Raw genomic sequence first — 23132 nt, forward strand, 5'->3', positions numbered from 1 at the left:
AACTACTGAGCCTGCGCTCTAGAGCCCACGAGCCACAACTGCTGAAGCCCACAAGTTACAACTACTGAAGACTGCATGCCTAAAGCCCGTGCTCCGCAACAAGAGAAGCCACAGCAATGAGAAGCCCGCCCACCACAACAAAGAGTAGCCACTGCTCGCCACAACTAGAGAAAGCCCACACGCAGCAACGAAGACCCAGCGCAGCCAAAAATAAATAAATAAGTAAATTGGAAAAAAAAGAAACGTGTGGGCTGTTGCAAGCTGCTAGATCCGTGGTAAGTTCTTACACAGCCTTGGGTACCTGAGGGCAAAGGAAAGGAAAGCCAAAACCAGGGAAAAGGATTTGGGATTACCTGGTATCATCAAGAATGGATGCAGAAGGGGGCAGGGTAAAGAGAAGGACCTAAAACACGCAGGAAGAATTGTTCTGGGTAATTATTATTCTTCCAGATGTATTATTTTGTTTCAGTGCCCCAACACTTCTGGGAAGTGAGCATTTCTAACTCCATTTTACATGAAGATGCTCAGCATCTCAGAAGACTTCAGTCACTTACTCGAGGTCACAGAGGTAGCTTAGATGCAAATGGAGAGTTTCCCAGCAGCTCACGTCTCTCCCTTACATCACATCACATCGCAGGCTCACGCTAGGCCACAGGGGGATAGCAAGGCCCCCGAGAAGTGCTGCCAATGTGGTAAAACTGCAGGACAGAGCCTGGGGGCCTGCCGTTGCTGTGTTAGCCCGCTGCTCCCAAAGCACAGCAGCTTGGGACATCTGTCTCCCTTGGGAACATCCTCTTTAAATTCCACCAAAAACATTTTTTTTCACAAAAGATGCTTGCATAGAGGGGGGAAGGATGAGCTTCTATATGAGCATATTTATATCCATAGATATTCCTCGCCATAGGGGGTACAAATCCCAGAGGGCCGATGTCAGCAGCTCCATGCTCCGATGAGAAACTTGAGGAAGGCTATGGTTACCAGCATTTCCCAAACTTACTCAAAAAAGAAACCCCCCCACGCACACACATGCACACGCACACACACACACTCTCGGGCCTGCAGAGGGAAAACAATCCACTCCTGTCCAACTCATCTGGGTCAGGCAGACCCGTATCCCGACTTTCACTGCAAGAAGGATTCTCCGCCAAGTTGCCACGTATCGCTCCACAGCCCTCAGGATAATAATCTGTTTGGCTTTTTTTTTGTTTAATGTGGCTCTGAATAGTTTTTTCTCTGCTCAGATAATTTAGCAATATTCCTTCTCCCACCGGTCTCCTCCCTGTCAAGGACCTCCCTGCCACAGGTATCTGAAAGCTGGCCAGGGTTCTTCCAGGCTCCTGGGCAGCTCTATTCCCAAACCTCCCTCCACTTGACCTCTTTTCATTGAAGATCACGAGCCTGGGGTTCAACTGAGGACAAGAACAGGCTGGTAGGAAAAGGGGTCACTCTGTGTCACAGATACCATAATGCCCCTACCTCCTATGTTCACATCTTAAACCCCAGGAATCTGTACGCTACATCACATGGCAAAGAAGGGTTAAAGATGCAGGTGGAATGAAGGTTGATAATCAGCTGACCTTACAACGGCGTTTATGCAGGTGGGCCCCGTATAATCACAAGGTCCTTAAAATGAGGAGGGAGGCAGAGACGAAAGGGCGGGGCCATGTCACGTGAGAAGAACGTGACCCATCATGCTGACTTTGAACGTGAAGAAGCCAGAGACAAAAAACATGGGCGCCCTCTAGAAGCTGGAAAGGGCAAGGAGACTATTCTCCCCTAAATCTTCCACAAGGGAAAGTAGTCCTGATAATACTATGATGTCAGCCTAGTGAGACCCACTTAGGACTTCTGACCTCCAGAACTGCAAGATAATAAATTCTTGTCGCTTGAAGCCACTCAAGTTGTGACAATTTATTCCAGCGGGACTAGGAAAGAGATGCCTTGTGTATGAGTGTGTTTCATAATAACTGAGATACTCATGTACATCTTATCCTCCGTAAACAGGCCTCCAGCTCCAAGAGGAACAAGGATGGGATTGCTCCGCCTTTCTGACATATCAGGAATTAAGTGGTCTAGTCCAGAAGACCTCATTTATACCAACGACTGGTCAGTTCCAAAGGGTGAACTCAAGGATCCGAGAATTTGGGCAAGGCCCAAACTCAGAGCATTAGAAGCTGTCCCAGGAGCTGTGGTCATATTAGGTCTTCATCTGTCACCCACGGATCTTTGAAGGGTTTAGCACTCTCAGACATAAGCAGGCGTGCATGTAGTAGATGATACTTCGACGCTCACGTGCATAGAAGGTTGCAAATAAATTCAACCCAACACTATGTGTGTATATAGTTCCGTGTTATTTTCTGTGCTGCCAACGATTAAGCAAGCTTCTCGAGAGCATGTCTTTATTATTTACAGACGAGCCTATCACACTGGCACATTCTGGATGCGCAATCACTTGGTGTTGGATTCGGGACTCTCTCGTGGGAAAAGTCTTTTAGCCTTTACAAGCTGAGCCCAAGCCCGGCTCGGACATCCCTCTGCTCCGGAGACCCTCCTCCCTCCTTGAGTCCCACTCTACTGAGCGCCCCAAAAGGGCTTCCAACTCGTGTATCTCCCCCAGGAGAGAGAGCACTGTGTCCTGGCTGCACCTGCAGACAGCCTGAGTCAGGTTTGTCCAAAAAGAGCATATCCCAGAAAAATTAAAGGCGTTTCGTTTTCTCCGTGGACGTGTATCCAGGTTTGATACGGGAACTGCGACATGTATGCTCCGTCTCTGCCTGCGCAAACGGAGAGAGAATGTGCTTACCCTGGTGCGTTGGAAGCCTCGGTTATTTGCCAGGGGTCCAGCCTGCTTTCCCAGCAGCCCTCCGCATCCCTGCCTCCCGCCCCCGCGCCGCCCGCAGCCAAGAGTTCAGACCGGCTCCCGGGACTCCTCCGGCTGCTCCGCGTCCCGGGCCCGCTTGCCACTCCTGATTGGCTGAGCTCCTGTCAGTAGTAAAAAAAGGATCAGATAGCAAACTGGGGACCTTCATAAAGGCGTGGTGGGGATGCTCGAGGAGCGCGGGCAGCCTATGACATCAGCCGCGCACGCCTGGGATGCCGCGGCGCCCCGCCAGACCCCGAGGAGGCGCAGGGTCCCGCCAGCTGAGAGTGGCGTAGCCCCGCGCGGCGAGGCCGCCACTTTTCTGGGGACACTGGTTTCGGTCACTGGCTGCCACTGTACTCCTACCCGGGGGAGCTCGCGGAGAGTTGGATGAATTCTGGGTTGTTAACTGCGGTCAGCTGGGCTCCCGGGAGTCCGTACCTGGTGGAAGTCAGGGGCCATCTGGCCAAGGGACCAGCGGCTCGCTGAGACTCAACATGACACTCCTGGGGTCTGAGCACTCATTGCTGATTAGGAGCAAGTTCAGATCAGGTAGGGCTAAGGCACTTGGCATTCCTTCTTCAACTTTTCCTCTTCTGCACGTCTCAACTCCACACTGCTTTCCAATAAATGTTTCAAAGCCAGCACCTTGGCTACTTCAACTCTGTTCCCCAAAAGCACATTTGGCAAGTGAAGAATTGTATGTGCCTTGGGGGGCCTTTAATGTCTTCTGCTGTAAATGCTTTGAGTCATAGAGTGTGGTTTTTGTTTGTGAAAAGGCCAGTCCTTTTACTTTTGTCTCTCTATTTGCGAGTAGAAATTCTGGAGGGGTCCATCCAACAGGAATAACCTTGAAAGTGAGCAAATAGGGGATTTCAAGTTGGAGAGCTGCACAGTATCCGTCAGAATTGCTGAGACAATGAACCTGATGCTGTTGTATTAGATACAGGAGTCACTTCAAATGGAGCTAATCCAAACAAATGTATTTCCCAAAAAAAGTCACTTGGGGGAAGTAAAAATAGCAAATTTGGAGCACACCAAGTATTTAAAATGACATCACTGTAGGAAAAAAAGAAGTCCAGTGCCACAAATATTTTTTCCCAAACCATCTGATGTTTATAAATGGAGACTTTTCCCCCAAATTTCTGTGTTAGTGGCGATAGAGGAACTTCTCAGAGGACGCTGAGTGAAGGTGAGTGGAGAGGAGACGGGCCTTTAACTGCCTCACACATAGGGTGGTAACTCGCCCCTGGAAGGTGTTGATGTGTGTGGGTCTCCACACTGAGACGGGGAGACTTCTTTGGTTCTTTGTCAATAGCTCTGTGTAGAATATCGGTTTTATGAAAGTGGTAACAAACTGCTCAGTAAACGGTACAACTTCCGCTTAGAAGATGGGTTACTTTATATAAACTGTGATGTGAACATTTCCCATAACAGGTGTTAGAAGGATGCTGGCATAGTTTGCTAAGTTTTCCATAGCCCTTCTAAGTGGGACCACGCAGCATTTCACTTGGACGGATGTTACCAAAAAATGAGAAGAGTGGATGCTGGAAAGTAGGGTCCTCTGGGACTTGCTTAGATGCTCCTGGCTTTTAGATGTCTGTGGGGTCCGCTGGAGATTTTCTATGGCTCTGTACCATCAAAGCGAGATGAAAACTTGAGAACGGAGGCAGCTACAAGACTCATTGCCCCGAAGATCCGGGGCCGGTCTGTCAGGGACTAGGTTCTGCAGTGGATTAATCCATCCTTTCCTTTCCGTGGTGAGGTGAGGCGGTTGGTCTGTTAATCCTACTAGAGACATGGCCACTGCTTTGCAATTTGGTCAAAACCGCAGGGCAACACTGCCACCTTTCTGAAGAAGAGAGGATGTGGATTTGTTTTCCAAGAAGCTACGCTCATTTCAAAGGCACCCTTGCCAGTTTCCTGCAGGGGCAGGGGAGGAGCTGGTTTGTCTCTAGATGGACTTGGTGATGTACTTGATAGTAGAATTGCGAAACAGACTTACCAAACGAATGCTTCCTTCAGCTGCAGTGCAGAGGCAAGGAAGACAGTGCTCTTAATTCCTGCTTTGGTGGGTCCACGGAGTCCTGGTGTCTCCCAGGTGGACCCTGCAGACCTAGACCCTGGAGCTTCCGAGAATTCCGATGGCAGCCTCACTTTTGTTTTTTTTTTAAAACTGGGACAGGCTTCTGTATCACAGGAAGGATTGCTTTGGGAAGACATGCTATGCTATCGAAGCAGACATAGGCAGGCTTAATCCTCTACCTTTGATAAACAGGGAAACGGGGTCTGGAAATGGGCAAAGTGGTTTGGTCCTCTGAATGCAAGGGGTTGATATCTCCTAAAAGACAGAGAAGAAGACAAGTTGAATGTAAAACTAAGTAAATGTAGTGTTGAGGACGGGGATTATTCTTCCTGGAGATAATTACAGCCCTAGCTGCGGGAGCACAGAAGTCTGGCTGGCAGCATGCGAACAAGAGGGCCTCTTCCTAAGAGACCTCGATTTATTTTATGGCTGACAATGAATAAAGAAGGCCTCTTCTCTGCTTTGATTTCTCTCTCTCTCTTTCTCTCTTGTTTTCTTTTTTTCTTCTTCTTTTCTTTCACAAACTACTCAAAATGTGAACTCATAAAACTCTATCTCAGGGCTAATGTTTGCTTTGACAGTGGGTTCTGGTGTATTTTCATTTAAAAAGTTTCAAACAAAAAATACAGGAAACGAAATCGATCATACCAAGGGGCCTGTGTGTAGGGCTGGTTTGTAAGGGAACAGGTAACTGTTTTGACTCTGAAACTGACATGTATGGTAACAGCTTGCAACTGACTTTCTATAAGCTGTATTCCAGTGACCTTGTTATTAACTGCAAAGCGGTGCTACTGGAGCAATAAACACGAAAGTTTACATGGGCGAACGTGTTTAGTGATACACACTCATCTTACTGGAGAGGCCGCAGGGTTTCACAATCGAATGTGCAGGTCTAGTGCCAAACTCTCTGGGTTTTTAGCAGGTACTTCTCCTTATCGGCTGTATAACCTCGAACCTTAGCTAAATTACATCTTTATCTGCCTCAGTTTGCTTCGTCTGAATGACGAGAATGGTTATAGGATTGTTGTGATGACTAAATGTGATACTACAAGTAGAGCATTTAGAAAAATGCCTGGCACTTAGTAAGCCCTCAAAAAGTGTTGTTCTATTATTTAAATTCTTAGGCAGGGTGGTCCTGGGTTTGTCACTTCTTCTGAGTCTTGGTTACTTCATCTGTAAATGTCAGGGTTGGACTAGGTGAGTTCTCAGACCCTTTAGAAACATTTTATGGTTCTCTGAAAATGCAAAGATTGGAAATAAGCAAAATTGTGATTGGGCTGTGTGCCAGTGGGGCATAAATCAGAGGCAGTTTGCTTAAATGCAGTCATTAATGTTGCTTTTAAACTAACCACATTTTTATTGTTTTTCATCTTTTCACTGTTGTTATGTCAGTATCTGTAATCAGTATCACTGTCAGTAATTTTCCTCAATACCATAATCCTTGTGTCAGTAAGACACAAGGACCCATACATGTGTACACACACACACACACACACCATGCACAAAGGATCAAAAGGAGAGAGAGAGGTCCATTAGTGGGTTTCCCTTCTAAAGAACTATTGTGTTTCTTTTGCTTTTTTCTCTTCTTCCCAAACAGCTCATACAAAGGCAGACTCTGCTTCCTGCCATGACCTTACCTCCATCCCCCGAAAGTTTAGGGCTGTCAGATTTCGTAAATAAAAATACAGGTTGCCTAATTAAATTTGAATTTCAGATAAACAATGATTAATTTTTTAGCCTATATTGGGAGCATACTTTCACCTGAACTAGGCACTTTGCATTTTCTGTGGCAACTAGGCTATAAAACTATATATATTTACCTAATTTAATTGACCTTTTCAGATCTCATTTTTGTCATCTACAAAACAGAGGATTTGACTGGTTCATCTCTGCAGTTGCTTCCAGCCCTAAGATTTGATATTTTCCCAAATGAACGTCCCTGAGTACTTCTGTAAACTTTTGAAGACTATAAACTTCATAAAAGTGTTACTATGACATTTTTTAACTGTCATATCCTCAGGGAACGGGACCTAGATGCTCAATAAATTTTTCTCGTGTGGATTAATGAATAATTCACACGTGCCATCTTTATAATTAACCCATTCTTATTCTAAGATTATTCTAAGATACGATTATTCTAAGACAATCGTTTCAATTGCTTCACGTGTTCAGTCTTCTTTTCTAAATTTCCTTGACAACTTTTGGGTGTGACGTTTACTGGAGCACAAATATCTATTCCCAAATTCCATTTTGCTATTGAAATGACCAGTAGAATATTGGTATATATTCTAATATTAAAACAAAGGTGAATTTTGAAGTAAAATTATTTCAGTGATATAAAAATTTACTACTTGTTTACTTAATGTGCTATCAAAATATCTCTCATTTGCCCATGGTTACAACATTTTCCTGTAACCACAAAGGCAGAGCCTACTATATGCCGGGTTCTATGACAGATACCGGGAATTCAAAAATGAGTGAGGTTTTACCCCTGCACTCAGAGCTAACTCTAAACTAATAAACATAAAATATACAGGATAATCCCCCTATTTTAAAAGGTCAATTGATTAGCAGCCTTAATTCCCCTGTGCCACGCGTTTTAGTCAGCATGGGCTACTGTAACAAAATACCATAGACTGGGTAGCAAAACAACAGAAATCTATTTTCTCACAGTTCTGGGGGCCGGAAGTCCAAGTTCAGGGTGCCATCATGGAAAGGTTCTGGTGAGAGCTGTCTTCCTGGCTTGCCGACGGCCACCTTCTCGCTGTGTCCTCACATGGCACAGAGAAAGAGAGACAGACAGACAGCGAGCTCTCTGATCTCTTCTCACAAGGATACTAATCTCATCATGAAGGCCCCACCATCAGGACCTCATTTAAACCTAATCATTTCCAAAGGCCCCGCATCTCCAAATACTATGACATACGGGAGTTAGAGCTTCTGAATCTGGTGTGTGGAGGACACATTTTAGTCCATAGGACCATGTAAGGTAACATATTCATTGGTTCCAGGGATTAGGATGTAGACATCTTCGAGGAGGGGACATTATTCTACCTGTGACAGCAGCTTCCAATAAGGCATTCCTAACTGTAACCCCTCCCATGCCTCTCTCCTGCAGACTTCGTTCTGTAGCACTTTTCCTTTAATATAGATTATTCAGCCATAATACCGGTGTTTTCCCCAGGGAGGTCCACAGAAGACTAACTCCACAGCATGTTCAAGTTGTTCAGCGGGAAATTTTAAAAAGAGGGAAGCAAAGTATAGTGAAAAATTAAATTGGATTTTTAATTGCAGGATTTCTGAAGCCTTTACTGTTTCTCATGTCTATTATGAGCTTCTGAAAGGCAGGGATTCCGAGACATGCTTCACCTTTATTCACACAGCATCTCAGAGGGCAAGTTTAGCTGGACAAACACATCGTGGAGAATTCTTTCTGGACAGAAAAACTCACAGTTTCTGACAGTGATTTCTCTCATGGGGTTAATCTCTGTGTCTAGGAAGCTGGCAAGCCCTCCGCACCCAGCCAGGTGCGCATTCTGTTGCTTTTCCTTCCTGGCTGCTTCCTCCCGTGCTGGGTCCCCCTTTCACTGCTCAAACCTCCGTTATTTATTGGCACCAAGGCCCCACCCCGGGAATATCCATCAGAGGATTATAACCCATGTCCCCAAGGAGCTCACAGGCAACCTGAAAGATGCTGAAAAAATGCTATACGAGAGTTACGTGTTCATTCATTCATTCAACAAACATGCAGGAATATTTCTTCCATGTTTCCCTTGTAATGGAGACTGTGTTAGGAGCTGGGGGTTCGATTGGGAAGCAGAAAAGACCCGTCCCATGTCCTCACGTGGAATGTTAGAGCTGACCCTCTAATACCCTGTGCGTGGTTCCTGCAAGCCTTCTAGAAGTCCACATGAGAACACAGTTACCGGGATTTTAAAAGATGAGTGTGTTTTAAGTGCTAAATGGGACTTTTAAATCTTTTTTTAAAGCTAGTGGAACATTCAGGGGCCAGCCCATCTACTTCAGACCATTGCCTTCACCTCATATACCAGGTGGCCTCCCCCAGCATCTTAATTACTGTAGCAAGAGCCCCAAACTGCCCCCCTGCACCTAACCTGCCTTATTATTACCCATTGCTCCTATCACTATGGAGGACACTAAACATTTTACTTGATCGTTCAGTTATCTGTCCACGAGGGCAGGAATTTTTGTCTGTTCGTTCGTTTTCACTGCTTTATTCCCCCGGCACCTCGCACAGTGATTGGCATAGATAAGGCACCATTAACAATGCCTTGAATAGATACATTTTATTTTCCCCACAGACTATTCAGAAACAAAAGTAACCAGTCTATGCTTTTATATAGATTTTAGGCATATTGAAGGAGTGGTGCTTAAGACTAGAACAAAAAAAGAATGAGTGAATATAAGTACAAAATTCAGAAAAGTAGTTACCTCTGCAGTAGGAGAGGCAAGGGGAAGAGCTAGGCATGGAGCCTGAGTAGGAGAAAGGTTATTGGTGGTGGTCTTAGGCTGAGCGGTGGTGACATGCACATTGATTATTCAGCAAATTAATTAAATAATGTTCATCCATGGGCCGATGATGACAGTGTGACTTGGACCAGGGATGATGATGAATCCAATTATATGTATCTGGGGTCTTTGAAAAAAATTGAAAACATGGGTTTTTTTAAGACCATAAAGAGTGGCATTCATCTTTTATCTGCTACAGTATATGACAGACACACAGTAAGAGTTTGTCAGATAGGACTGAACCAAATTGAATGGATTCTGATCTAATTGGGTTGAATTGGAGAACAACACAAGTGCCTGGCAGAAGCAGAAGTGCTTAACCCAGCACTTTGAGGATTTTACACACCTCAAAGAAGCCAGACCTGAATAGGAGATGTTGGAACATGAAGTGGTCTTTCATCTTTATTTCCATCTTACTGGCATGAACTCACTGGTCCTCTAGCAGATGGTGATGAGTTTTTTTTTTAATTAAATTTATTTTATTTTTGGCTGTGTTGGGTCTTTGTTGCTGCGTGCGGGCTTTCTCTAGTTGTGGTGAGCAGGGGCTACTCTTCTTTGTGGCGTGCAGGCTTCTCGTTGCAGTGGCTTCTCTTATTGTGGAGCACGGGCTCTAGGCGCACAGGCTCAGTAGTTGCGGCTCGCGGGCTCTAGAGCACAGGCTCGGTAGTTGTGGCGCACGGGCTTAGTTGCTTCATGGTATGTGGGATTTTCCCGAACCAGGGCCCGAACCCGTGTCCCCTGCATTGGCAGGCAGATTCGTAACCACTGCGCCACCAGGGAAGGCCATGAAGAGCTATCTTGAATCTCTGCCCAGATCAGAAAAGTGAAGCTGGCAGGTGTGTTGCCCAGGTATCAGTCTTTCCAGTCTCATGCCCGCTCTCCTGTGGGCAGACCTGTAGGGGGAGCCCATCACGCCCACTCTCTGACTCCAAGATCTTGGGAAAGTCATTGCAGCTCGCTGGGCATCTTGTTTCATTGTGGTAAAACGATCGCTGCAATTTGTGAGGGAAAGAGTTTTGTAGAATTATCAAGGCTTTCTTCTGCAGAAAGACGTCTCCATTCCCCACATGGGAAGGGATTACTTGACCTGGTGGCAAGAATCGCACGAGAGAGAAGCATGGAGTAGTGGTTTTGATAGACGTAAATAGGATTTTAAAAAATAACCAAAGCCACCCATTAGCCAAATGATAGTTTTTTTCAGCCTTATGATTTTAGTATTTAGTTTTTTCTACTTTATTAAGCAGACAGTGTTTAAGTCAGTAATGTGCACTAATTTCTATTCTGATATCATCTAGAACAGCTGGTGAGTCAAGCTTTACCTAACTACATCTGCATTATCATCCTTAGAGGAAAATACAAGGGTCTCCACATTTTTTATAATGTCATTTATTCCCAGAAAGTCGGAATAAATAAGGCTGATTCCTGACTTTCATTTTTTACAGAGCACAGCAAAGTGCCCTCAGAAACCGCTGAAGGAAGAATAATTTCATTCTTTTCTCCTGTTGGTTGAAGGAAGATAAATTCTCCTGTTTCTCTACAGATACCACTAGAGTAGTTCTCTCACATTTCAGTTACACCAGTTGACGTTTGCTGTTTTCAGCCACCTTAGATCATTAGAGAAAGCAGTAGAATTCTAGCAGTAGAAGCAGGGGATTAAGCCACTGTAATATTGTAAAATATATTTATTGGGTTCCCCCGTGGAGGACCTTAACCATCACTTGGTACGCGCAGCAGTGATCAGCGAATACACAGACTCTCAAATTCTTAGCATGTCTTGCCTAACATCTCAATTTGAACTGCCACTCAAACAAGTTATCCATCCTTCAATCTGCATCTCTTTCACCTTGGACTCTTAAGTAGTGCAAAGTCATCAGTTCTTTCTCATAAAATATAGTCCAGTAACCCCCAGGAATATCCCTGTTTCACAGATAATGACTGGAAAATACCCCATAAGCTGTTTTGACGTTCCTCCTTCCGGGAAACACTCTCCTTTCAGGAAGTCATTCGACTCTCTTGTCCTCATGACTGATTGGGCTGGTTTCTTGGTCTGAGGGGAAGTTCCACACGGGATTTTCCAATACTCAAGCTCCAGACAGGGGCCGTGGGGCTTCAAAACAGGCTAAGTCCAAGAAAATGCTATTCAACATTCATTGAACAATCATTTCCTCAATACTTCAAATGTCTTTACTGTTTTGTGTTCCCTTCCTGCCCTTGTGCAGGCACGTAAAGAACTTTACAAAGCTGTGGTCAGAGCGTACGTCTAAGTTAAGCTCAGCCTTTTTAGCAGTCAGCATGATATCATAAGCAGTTGTCCAAGCTGCTGCATGGTAGCATAATTCTTGTTTTAAAGACTGTATCCTATTCCACCAAGTGAGTACATAATAATTCCACTTGTAGTGGAATGTTAAGCCAGTTATACTTCTTTATGTTATAAACAACACTACTATGGAAATCTTCACGCACATAGACTCTTTCTTCCTCTGGATCGTTTTACAGGATACTCATCCTTTAGAGGAAATAATCCAAGTGTGGAAATCATGGATAGGAATCCTTATGATCCGCTCTGGTAGCTTGTATTTCTGGGGCACTTAACAATGCACCAAGCTTAACCGTAGTCCCTTTTCCACGTGGCAGTGAATATTTGACCCTGTGATAGAACTAACTCAGAGTCATCTTGGATACTTATCCAATGCGGACTGGTGTTCAGTGAGCTTTTCACACCTTTTCAGTCAAGAATGAAAAGGAAAAGGAGCCACAAGTACCTGATACCTTTGGAAACCTTTGGCTGCCTCTGTGTGATCTGCTATTTGGGGACCAAATGTGACCGTATTTCCAAATATGATTGATGCTTCATCAAAGGAGAAGAGAACAGGACCAAGAGTTACTGGGAACCTGTTATCTGTGACATTTTCAGTATCTCATTTAATCCTTACAAAAAATGCTATGAGACAGGTATGCTTATTCCGTTTCATAGATGAGGAAACTGAGGCTCAAGATGTCAAACAGCTTAGTCGGAGTAACGTAACTGGTAAACGGCAGAGACGAGGTCTGATCCCATCTGTGCCATGATGACCATCTCTATCACAAGCTAAACCTCGCTTCTCCCACCCTCCCCCTCCACCGCCCATCCCACACGCACACACTTGGCCCAGTGGATTTAATTCTACATTCCAGTGGAGTTCTGGACTACAACTTCAGGTTTATACCCAACTGCCATTATTGTCCGTGATTTTCTAAATAGCGATTTACTAAGCTACTTGTTTCTAATACTAATTAACCTGTAAATTATACATGCCATCTCTCCCAAATCCCAGGACTTTTAATGAAACTTGAGTATTTTAATCTCAGTTTATCTGATGAAAAAATTTCAAGATATTTTTGAAAACCACCAACAACAAGAACAGACTTGCCCTAAGACACTGAACATGTAAGGAATATCAAATAACAGAGAATCAAGTGATGGTTGCCAGGGGCTGGGAGGTGGAGGAAATAGGGAGAGGTTGGTAATAAAAGGGCACAAACTTTCAGTTATACGATAAATAAGTGACATGACATAAAATATTAGAAGACAGTTTTAAATTTAGCACCCTCCCCAAACACACACAGAAATGTCAGTAGATTCTAAATATCATGCTCATTTCTTGCTCAAAAGGCAGTGGGAAAAAAAACGTTTTTGTATTTCTAAATTTTTTATACAATTTTTAAAAGTTACTTTCCATTTACAGTTACTACAAAATATTGGCTGTATTCCCCATGTTGTGCAGTATATCCTTGAGCCTATTTTATACCCAGTAGTTTGTACCTCCACTCCTCCACCCCTTTATTGCCCCTCCCCCCTCCCACTGGTAACCACGAGTTTGTTCTGCGAGTCTGCTTCTTTTTTGTTACATTCACTAGTTTGTTGTATTTTTTAGATTACACCTATCAGTGGTATCCTACAGTATTTGTCTTTTTCTGACCGACTTACTTCATTTAGCACAATTCCCTCCAAGTCCATCTATGTTGCTGCAAATGGCAAAAGCTCATTCTTTTTTATGGCTGAGTAATATTCCATTGTATAAATAGACCACATCTTCTTTATCTATTCATCTTCATCCATCTGTTGATGGACACTCAGTTGCTTCTGTATCTTGGCAATTGTAAATAATGCTGCTGTGAACATTGGGGTGCATGTATCTTTTCAAATTTGTGGTTTTGCTTTTTTCAGACATATGCCCGGGAGAGAAACCGTTGGGTCATATGGTAGTTCTATCTTTAGTTTTTTGAGGAACCCCCATACTGTTTTCCACAGTGGCTGCACCGACTTACATTCCCATCAACCGTGTACAAGTGTTCCCTTTAAAAAAAAAAATACTTTGATAGCTGAAATATTTTAGGCTCAGCAAGTTAGGGATCAAAACACACCACAGATATACCAAAAGCATTCAAGCATACAACAAAGTCTAGAAGGATCCGTTCTCAGTGATTATCTCTGGGTGGTGAGAAAATGAGTAATTTTTAATTTTTCTTATCTTCTTTCTTATATTCCTATGTCCCTTATCTTGATGATCTATTCAGTGTCTCCTGTATCTTCTATAGTAAGCAGGAGTAACTTTGGTAATACGTGAATTAGCAGTGGACATTGCTTGAGTATTCAGTTTTAAGCCATGTAGTCACAGGAGATGAAAGATTCCTTAACTGAGGAGCCGCTGAAACAGGTTGGCTGAACACCTAGGAGGTTTAAGTTGTTATAAACTCCCACCAATCCGAGAGCACGTTCACGTTCATAGACTACAACCGAGAAAACTTGGTCCGTAGCTGAGACTGAACATCGGCACCCCCTCCGATTAATCTGTGTTGGAAAATTCTAATGTGTATATCGTGATACAAGCCCTACAGTCTCACTGACCTGGGGTCAGATCCTGGCTCCACCTTTCCTGGTCGTATGAACTTGAGCATATCCTTCAAGCTCTCCACTCTTCCGTCTGTGAAGGTGGGAACAAAATTGCCTGCCCTGTGGAAATTTTGTGAGGCTTTAGTGAAATGACAAAAAAGGTATCGGACCTAGTGCAGGGATGTCCTTGTGTACTCCGTCAATGGTAACGGTTTTATCCACGGATTAATATTTGTGATGATATCATTATTTATATCAATATGCTATAGGAGGTTAATCTGCAATATCTAAAATTACTTCAATATTATTATAAAATATCTTATTGTTTCTAAATTTACAACCATCTTGTGGTTATCTCGTGAGACTTGCTGCTACTTCTCGTTTCTTTTTACCGCAGGTGGTGTTTGAGAATGTTGCATATACTCATTATCATTATAGGATTTACACTGTGTTCTATAAAGTGATTTATGTACGTACTATCACTTATTCCTTCCCTTTCAAAGAAAATTTTGAGAAAGGCATTATTATCATTTTCATCCTCCAGACAGGGGTAGTTGTCCAGCTCAGGTCCTTATGTGTTTCCGACAAGAGCCCCAGGCCTTGTCTGGGACCTTGCAAGGTTACCAGTTGGCTGTAAGGGTTAGCGTGGCTCATGGCTGTTCTTCGGGCTCCACTGAGAGCCCAAATCCTACACCCTTGTAATCGAAAATATTGTTCTGTCTAAAACTGAAACCAAGGCGAAGAGCTCTCTCCAGAGGGAACAGTGTTTGAGGATCAGACAGCACCCTGCTAAATTATAATACCTTTTATTTTTATGGTGCATTAAACTCGCAAGTTGATACGCTTATATTTTCATAACAACTCTGTGCGATTACAAAACTGGTCGTGCGGATGAGGAGACTGAGAGTCTGGGACATTAAGAAATCTGCCCAAAGGGCTTCCCTGGTGGTGCAGTGGTTGAGAGTCCGCCTGCCGATGCAGGGGACGCGGGTTCGTGCCCCGGTCCGGGAAGATCCCACATGCCGCGGAGCGGCTGGGCCCGTGAGCCATGGCCGCTGAGCCTGCGCGTCCGGAGCCTGTGCTCCGCAGCGGGAGAGGCCACAACAGTGAGAGGCCCGCGTACCGCTAAAGAAAAAAAAAAAGAGAAATCTGCCCAAGGTTACTTATTAGATTTAGAATCAGAGTTCTGGGCTCCCAGAACCAAGTTCTCAGTGTGATCCTCTGAGGAACATGCAGCCTGGGAAGACATCGATGGTGCAAAGATGGGCCGATGCCTGGCTTTTTCAAGGCCAGTGGCTCTCAGCAAAATAAATGGTTCTTCTGCTTAGAGCGTTCTTCGCACATAGTAGCCATCTGCACTGGCTTCAAGGTTCAAAGGGCTAGATTAGAGAGAGAGGTGAAATTCAGCAAGTTGGATACAGTATTAGCTGGGAGAGGAGAACAGAATAGGCATAGAAATGGCAAAGCAGCCTTTGGCTTTAGTAGAATACCAGTCTCTGTAGAAGGTTCTGGTCTTAGCACATAGACTAGAACCCAGCGCTGTGGAATGTCCCAGAGACAGAAAATGTTCTTAAATGTTATGTTTGGTTGTTTCAAAACCTTGTAAAAACGGTAGAGCCAAGATTATTTTCTAACGCTTAAAAAAAAATTTAATATACCTACATTTACTATTTTCTCAAACTTTAAAGGTACAGTATATGTGTACATATATATATATACTCACACTATTATATGTTATATATACTTATATCAATCACTATTATATATATCATGATTATGTAATGGTGTGAGTATATAATATACACATATGTCTATTGTATATTGTGTATATACTATACACTTCATATGACGAGTCAAAGATCTATATTCTTTGTAGTGTTATACATGCTACAGAAAAACTGAAGGAAAAACTCAAAATGCTCAACAAAGGGAGAATGTTTGAAGACACGGAAATGTCATATAACGTGCGTGTTATATATGGTACTTTCAAAGAATAGCTAATGAAATGGAAATATGTTTTATAACCAGAAGAGGCAATATGTGCTTTCAATGCTAGCACAGCATACCACAGGCTTCACTGAGGATCTCGAAAGAACTTCAGTCTCTATTCCAGGACTACAGCGACGTGGAATGAAAAATTTCCCCTTAATTTGGAGAGAATTCCTTTTCCTCGCCCTCGTAAAGCACACCCTTGGTTCCAAGTTCTAATACCAGTTCTCATCCAGGATTTCCCTGGACGCCTACGTTCACCTCTTGAATGTTTGTGTAGTCATTTATCCCAGCTCACGGAGTCTTAGTTTGATCACGGCAGTGACCCTGTGAAATGGGTCTAATGATACCTTCCTTAGAGGGATGGGAAAATGAGGTTCAGAAAGGGTTCGTGACCCACTGAAATTCACACGCAGAAACATGGCAGAGCAGGGCTGAACCTGGATCTCGTGACCCCTCCCAATGAATGGTGGACCCTGGGAGATGAAAATCAGAGTCACTTTCCTCCAGGACCACCCCCCACCCCAGCACCAGCTTTCAAGGAAAGCAGGTCAAACAGCAGGTTCTGGTTCCCCAGGCCCCTCCTGCCCCCCCCACCCCGCCCCGGGGTGGCACGCTGTCCACCTAATTCACTCGTGGCTCTAGGCCATGGAACACATAAACAAGTGGGGAAAGCCTCGGGAGGAATCTTGATGCCCACATGGAACCATTTGTCTTCTGAAATGATTGTTTGAAATTGTTTATGTCAGTTGCCGAGTTTCTGTTGCACGCTTCAGGGACCTATTTGTGATGGAGGAAAAAGTTTCCCTGCAGCCGAGCGGTCAGGGCTCAGCGGGCAGTTCTGGTGACAGCGTGGCCTGATGCCAGCTGGTCCTCCCCACGTGGGGATGGCTCTGGGGGTTTGCACCGCAGTCCCAGTAGAGCACCCCAAGAATGACTGGGTGCTCACTGTTTGCTGGGTACTGCTTTTAGTGCCTCACATGTACGAACTGAATCCACACAACAGTCCTGTGGGGTGGTACCTTGGGTCCCCCGCCGTCCCCCCACATTCACAGATGGAGAAATTGGAGAACCCAGCCCCAAAGGGCATTTCATAGGACTCCACGACTAGTAAATGGAAAAGCTAGGACTTGAACATATGCACCCCTGGCTTCAGAGCCTACGTCTGCAACTCCTACTCTGTACTGCTTCTCACAGGCATCTAGGCTGGCCGGAGCTGGCTTCCTCATCCTGTCCTCCCTGAGAGCAGGCAAATTGCACCTTCTGTCCCCTTAGTGACATCGTCAGCCCCACGGCACATCCACGCGAGGCCTGCGTTCCTCCTGCCTGTAGTGTCTTGAGATGTTGTAACATAAAAGCCCTCGGCTCACAAACCTGGCAGCCGGCTGCGTGAGAGAGAATTCCTTTTGAGGCATGAATTAGTCTTCAAGTGTTTTGACAAACTGAGAGGGTGGTGCTTACGGAAAGGATCGCTTCGCAGTGTTTGTGTGAACAGACATCCTTCTCGAACTTGAGACTGTGTGTGAGGCTTGATCGTTGAAATAACTGCGTGGTCATTCTGAGCTGGTGCTCTTTGGATGTGAATATTCCCCTGGTTTTTACCCAACACGTGCCCAGTGCTGGAAGCTGGCCTGAATTCGTGTGTCTCGGTCTCCTCGAAGGAAGCAGAGTCGGGACATCTCGTGAGATCAAGAAAGAACAGTGGTGCCTGGTCCCAGCCTCTTCCCTGCGTGTCTGCTCATCTGTGAAGACGACTAACGCCAGTCCGGCAGCCCGGGCTCCCCTTCTCCATCAGACCACAAGGGGCGCATCAGTCACCTGATCGTCATTTTCTCTGCCTCTTCTCTCGATGCCCCCAGCAATGGACGGGTACCCAGTCAGCTTCTGTCCTTCTTGTTCACTGTGACCACTTGGCTGCACACAGGGCAACGCTTGGTCAAGGGAACAGTTATTCTTGGTACCTGGACTCTGAAGGCAAGGAGCAGGGTGTGCTCAGATGTCAGCAGGACACACAGAAATAATCCCTGGCTTTCAGCCTTGTTTGGGGAACACGGCCAGGCTTGGGGCAGGAACAGTGTAGACAACCTGGCCTAAAAGGTCACATTCTCTCAGTTCTCATCCCCCCGTCTCCTCTGTACTAGGCGGGTTGATGCCCGTGTACCATCAGACCCACGAGTGACACAGCCTGCTCCTGGGAAGGGGGTCTGTCCCAGAGTCGGAAAATGCCGGGGAAAGGAAAGAATTCTGTGAGCGGGCCACCTGTTGGGCAAGGAGAGAGCAGTTATTTCTACAGTCTGTGTCCGACAACATCAGCTTCCAGCTCTGAGCATCCCTGAAACCTCCAGTGGTGGTCCTGCTTGATACTTACCAGGAGATCCTCCATTGCCCTGTGCCTGACGGTGTCCTTGAAGGCAATGATGTCGAAGTCGGGGGTCGTACGTGAAGGTTGATCTAAACGCAGGGTGGAGCTCAACAAAAAGAAGTTCAAGGCCAAAATTTTGGACAGATACGACTGCCCCTTCTGAGGGGAGAGCTTTCAGCCAACTATTGCTCTGTCGTGTCCAGGGCTTGTGGTCTTTACCTGGCATCGGCTAGAGAGGGCGCCACATTAACAACCATCCAGGATGCGTCCCACGACATGCTTAACTTGGCCTCCTGGGTCTGCCAGCATCGTGCTCTGGGGTGTATGTTTTGCCACCTCTACAGACCCTAGGTCTGCACCCCTAGGAGTTTTGACTGGTGGACCAGGATTTTAAAATAGATCTCAAGGCTTTGCTTGCTTGCGCTGGTAGCTTTCCACCACCACCGGCAGCCCCCGTTCAATACTAATCAGTAGGGAGCTTCTTGGTTTGCAACCAGTAGAGAATTAAATCTTGAACAAGCTTAAACAAAGAAAGAGCACTTACTATAAGCATCCCGGGCTGTCTCATGGAACTCGGCAACAGGAATGTGGTTGGTACTTGGAGGAGAATGAGCTGGAATTGGGGATTGGAATACCTTCAGGCCACTCTCCCTGGCTCTCCCCATCCCTGTTGGCCAGCTTCACCATTTTCCCAGTTCACGTGGTTGAAAACGGCCACTCCCGACAGCTCCCAAGTAGACAGCTCTCGCCCAGTCCAATTTCCAAAATTCCTAGGGAAAAGCCCAATCTGGCTGGGGGGATGCCCATCCTTGGGGGGAAACTGAGATCAGGAAGAGAGGCCATCCTGTGGAAATATCTTAGCTACACAAAACCCACCTCCAGGGGCTTCCCTGGTGGCGCAGTGGTTGAGAGTCCGCCTGCCGATGCAGGGGACGCGCGGGTTCGTGGCCCGGTCCGGGAAGATCCCCACATGCCGAGGACCGGTTGGGTCCGTGAGCCATGGTCGCTGAGCCTGCGCGTCCAGAGCCTGTGCTCCGCAACGGGAGAGGCCACGACAGTAAGAGGCCCGCGTACAGCAAAAAAAACAAACAAAAAAAACACCTCCATAGCAGATCAGAAAGGCATTTCCTTGTAAGTTCAGTGGAAAACCGTTCAGAAGATAATGAAAGGCAGGTATGACTTGCTTCTTATTTCCCCTTTTATTCCTCACTCTGCCAGGGACTTTATGGTCAGTATCTCCCCCTTTCTCATCGGGGGAGCCAAGTCTTTCGGAAATGGAAACTACCCATCCGTGTGCACGGACGCACACACACAAAATGGGCTGTAGTTGAGTAGAACTGAAAGGAAGCAGATTAAGTGCCATGGGCTTAACAACTCCATTTATTTATTTGCCTAAGTTTCCTGGGAGAAAAGACCAGAAAAGCCTCTCTAATTCCCAAACGATGTGAAGCTTCCCTTTCATAATGTACCCACAGTTGTAATTATTTGTTTAATGTCTTTTGCCTCCTAGGCTGTAAAATTTTCATAGGCAGGGTCCATGACCGCTTTATTTGCAGCTGGATCTTTAAATGTCTAAAACGGTATCTAGATATTTAGTAAGAGATCAATAACTATTGGAAGAATGAAATGAAGGATGAGTGATGTTAACGCACTCACCTTACTGCCAAGTTCCCAGATGAAAGCATGGCCTCAAAGCTCCTGATAGCCCTACCAATAATTATAGCAACAGTGCTTTAGTTTTTTTGTTTGTTTGTTTGCGGTACGCGGGCCTCTCACTGTTGCAGCCTCTTCTGCTGCGGAACACAGGCTCCGGACGTGCAGGCTCAGCGGCCATGGCTCACGGGCCCAGCCGCTCCACGGCATGCGGAATCCTCCCGGACCGGGGCACGAACCCGTGTCCCCTGCATCAGCAGGTGGACTCTCAACCACCGCGCCACCAGGGAAGCCCAGTGCTTCAGTTTTTGTGGTTTTATTTCTTCTTTGCCAAAGTCTGATGAAAGAAATTGTCATGTAAATTTGATTCACCTGTCTCTGACTCTCTCTCTTTCTCTCCATCTTTAACTTATTATCAAGACATAGTGATTCTTCTTTTCCACTTGTTTCTCAAATCTTGCCTCTCTTCTCCATTTTCACCATGTCCAAGTGACCTTTCTTGCTTTACCCACGGAGCCTGATAAGAGTCTTCACACCAGCCCCATCTCCGCCATTCATGTTAACACGAGATTAGTTACCCTAAAATCTCAATGTTACCATATAACTCTGCTGCTCAGAAAGTGCCAGTACTGGACTTCCCAGGTGGCGCAGTGGTTAAGAATCCGCCTGCCAATGCAGGGCACACGGGTTCAATCCCCGGTCCGGGAAGACCCCACATGCCACGGGGCAACTAAGCCCGTGACCCACAACTACTGAGCCTGCGAGCCACAACTACTGAGCCCGCGTGCCGCAACTACTGAAGCCACGCACCTAGAGCCCGTGCTCCACAACAAGGGAAGCCACCGCAATGAGAAGCCCACGCACCGCAATGAAGAGTAGCCCCCCCTCACCGCAACTAGAGAAAGCCCGCGCGCAGCAGTGAAGACCCAGTGCAGCCAAAGATAAATAAATTAAAAAAAAAAAAAGTGCCAGTACTGCCGTCTTTCTACAGGATTAAGTCTGAACACTTCAGCGTAGGTTTCAAGGCCCTCTGTCCACGAATCCCGACTTCCTTTTCCAGTATTATCTCTTACCGCCCCACGATAGGAGTCCCTCTCCTTGAAAAGTTGGCGTTCTGGGGCACACTACGTATCTGGTGAGGGCCCAATGCAGCATTATAATGTGGGATCACAATTTCAGGTGGTGACAGCACAGCGTTAAACTAAGCACAGGGCCCTTCTGAGCGTGGGATGCTCATGGCACAGGTCATGTATGCTCATGAAGCTGGCTCTGGCCAGGAGGTACCATATGGATTCCACATTCCAATTTTTAGGCATGCTTTTCCCTTGATCAACAATTCCCTTTATCAACCATCTTTCCTCTAAGATTCTCCCTTGCAAATGTAAAGGTCGCATTCTTTTATCCTCGGTACCCTTCTGTGAATATGTATTCTTTAATCACGTGTTACGTGACACTTTATTTATCTAACTCATGTGTGGGCATCTTCTTTTCTTCATTAGATTATTCATGCCTTAAATTACTGTGTATCGTCCTCAATGTCTGGAGATGCCTCAGCCAATAGCAAGGGACTGTTAAATACTTTTTGAGAGACTGAATTGGTAGCTTTGTGGGGGGGCATCCTACCAATTCTGGGGCCTTTGTAAAAATAATAGCTGTTTGGGGTCACATTTGCCTCTGGAGGTTCACTTTAAGACCCTGCATTTCACAGCTGACTTCTTGGAACCCTCGATGGTATACTGCTCTGCTGTCTTGCGCTCTTTTTCCTGCACTTCGAATCTAATGCTAAGAACTCTTACAAGACATGTCATCATCTCGTGGGGAAAACTGCGGAGATGAAGAAACATCTCAGAGGCTTGAATTTGGAGACATGCACAGAAAGACCCGGGTCAAAGATGAAGCCAAAGGTCATGAAATGTTAACACTCTTAGTAGGAAGCCGAGGCCTGCAGAGGTGACGTCTGTTTGACCGAGGTCACACAGCTGTTTCATGGGAGGAGCAGGACTTGGTCCCCTGAACTCTCGTGTGACTTGCAGGGGACATCCGCTGTTGTATTTCAGCAGGCAGAGCTCCGGGTGATCTTCTAACCAGTACTCATAAGTATTTTGCCTGTGTGCAAACCAGAAATCCACCGTGGATGCAGCTTATTATTTTTTTAAATACAGTTCATTTCGGTTTTCTGTGAGATTCTGGACTTTGGCATCTGTCTTCCAATATTCAGATGATAAAAAGGATTCACATTTAGACAGAGGGCATATTGTATATGCAGGACATGAAACAACGTATAGAGCAATGAGGATACAAGCAGCGTTACCGGTCTGACGGAATGATTGCTCTTGTGGTTGCCAAGGGATGCTGGCTGCTAGGCAGGGTACAGAGGATTCTACCAGGAGACAGGAGCGCATTGTAATAAGGCGCTAAAGAAGCAGTGAGAGCCCACCACCAGCTGCTGATGGGAAAGGCTTCCCTCTGCTGCTGTTGCTAAGGAACCTTGGCGTGGTCCTCTGAATCGGAAGCTTTCCCGCCTCTCGCGAGGCTTTACTCCCCCGCAAGAAGGGTTCAAAGGACCAAGTTGGGCTGGAGGAATAGGGTTCTATTGATGCAATGGCGGCGCCGTTATCCGCCCCTCAGACCCTCGTTCCTGAGTAAAAATCACTCCATCTGTTCCTAAGCAACGTCTCCTTGGAGGTTTGAGATTTTTAAGATCGAAATCACAAAAATAACATTTAAGTTGGAAGGGATTTAGGGACGACCCAACCCAATGATTTTTGAAACTACTCCA

General features: G+C 45.6%; 1 protein-coding gene across 1 annotated transcript in view; it reads left to right on the forward strand.

The window, feature by feature from the left end:
* The first annotated feature begins 3357 nt into the window (after positions 1-3357).
* MYOCD (myocardin) overlaps positions 3358-23132 on the forward strand; it is an 88786-nt gene continuing 69011 nt past the window's right edge. The window contains exon 1 of the mRNA XM_024753373.1: positions 3358-3412. Within this exon, the coding sequence (XP_024609141.1) occupies positions 3358-3412 (55 nt within the window). The remainder of the gene's footprint in view (positions 3413-23132) is intronic.

The sequence above is a fragment of the Neophocaena asiaeorientalis genome, unplaced genomic scaffold (assembly GCF_003031525.2).
Source record: "Neophocaena asiaeorientalis asiaeorientalis breed wild unplaced genomic scaffold, Neophocaena_asiaeorientalis_V1.1 scaffold540, whole genome shotgun sequence".
NCBI lineage: Eukaryota > Metazoa > Chordata > Mammalia > Artiodactyla > Phocoenidae > Neophocaena > Neophocaena asiaeorientalis.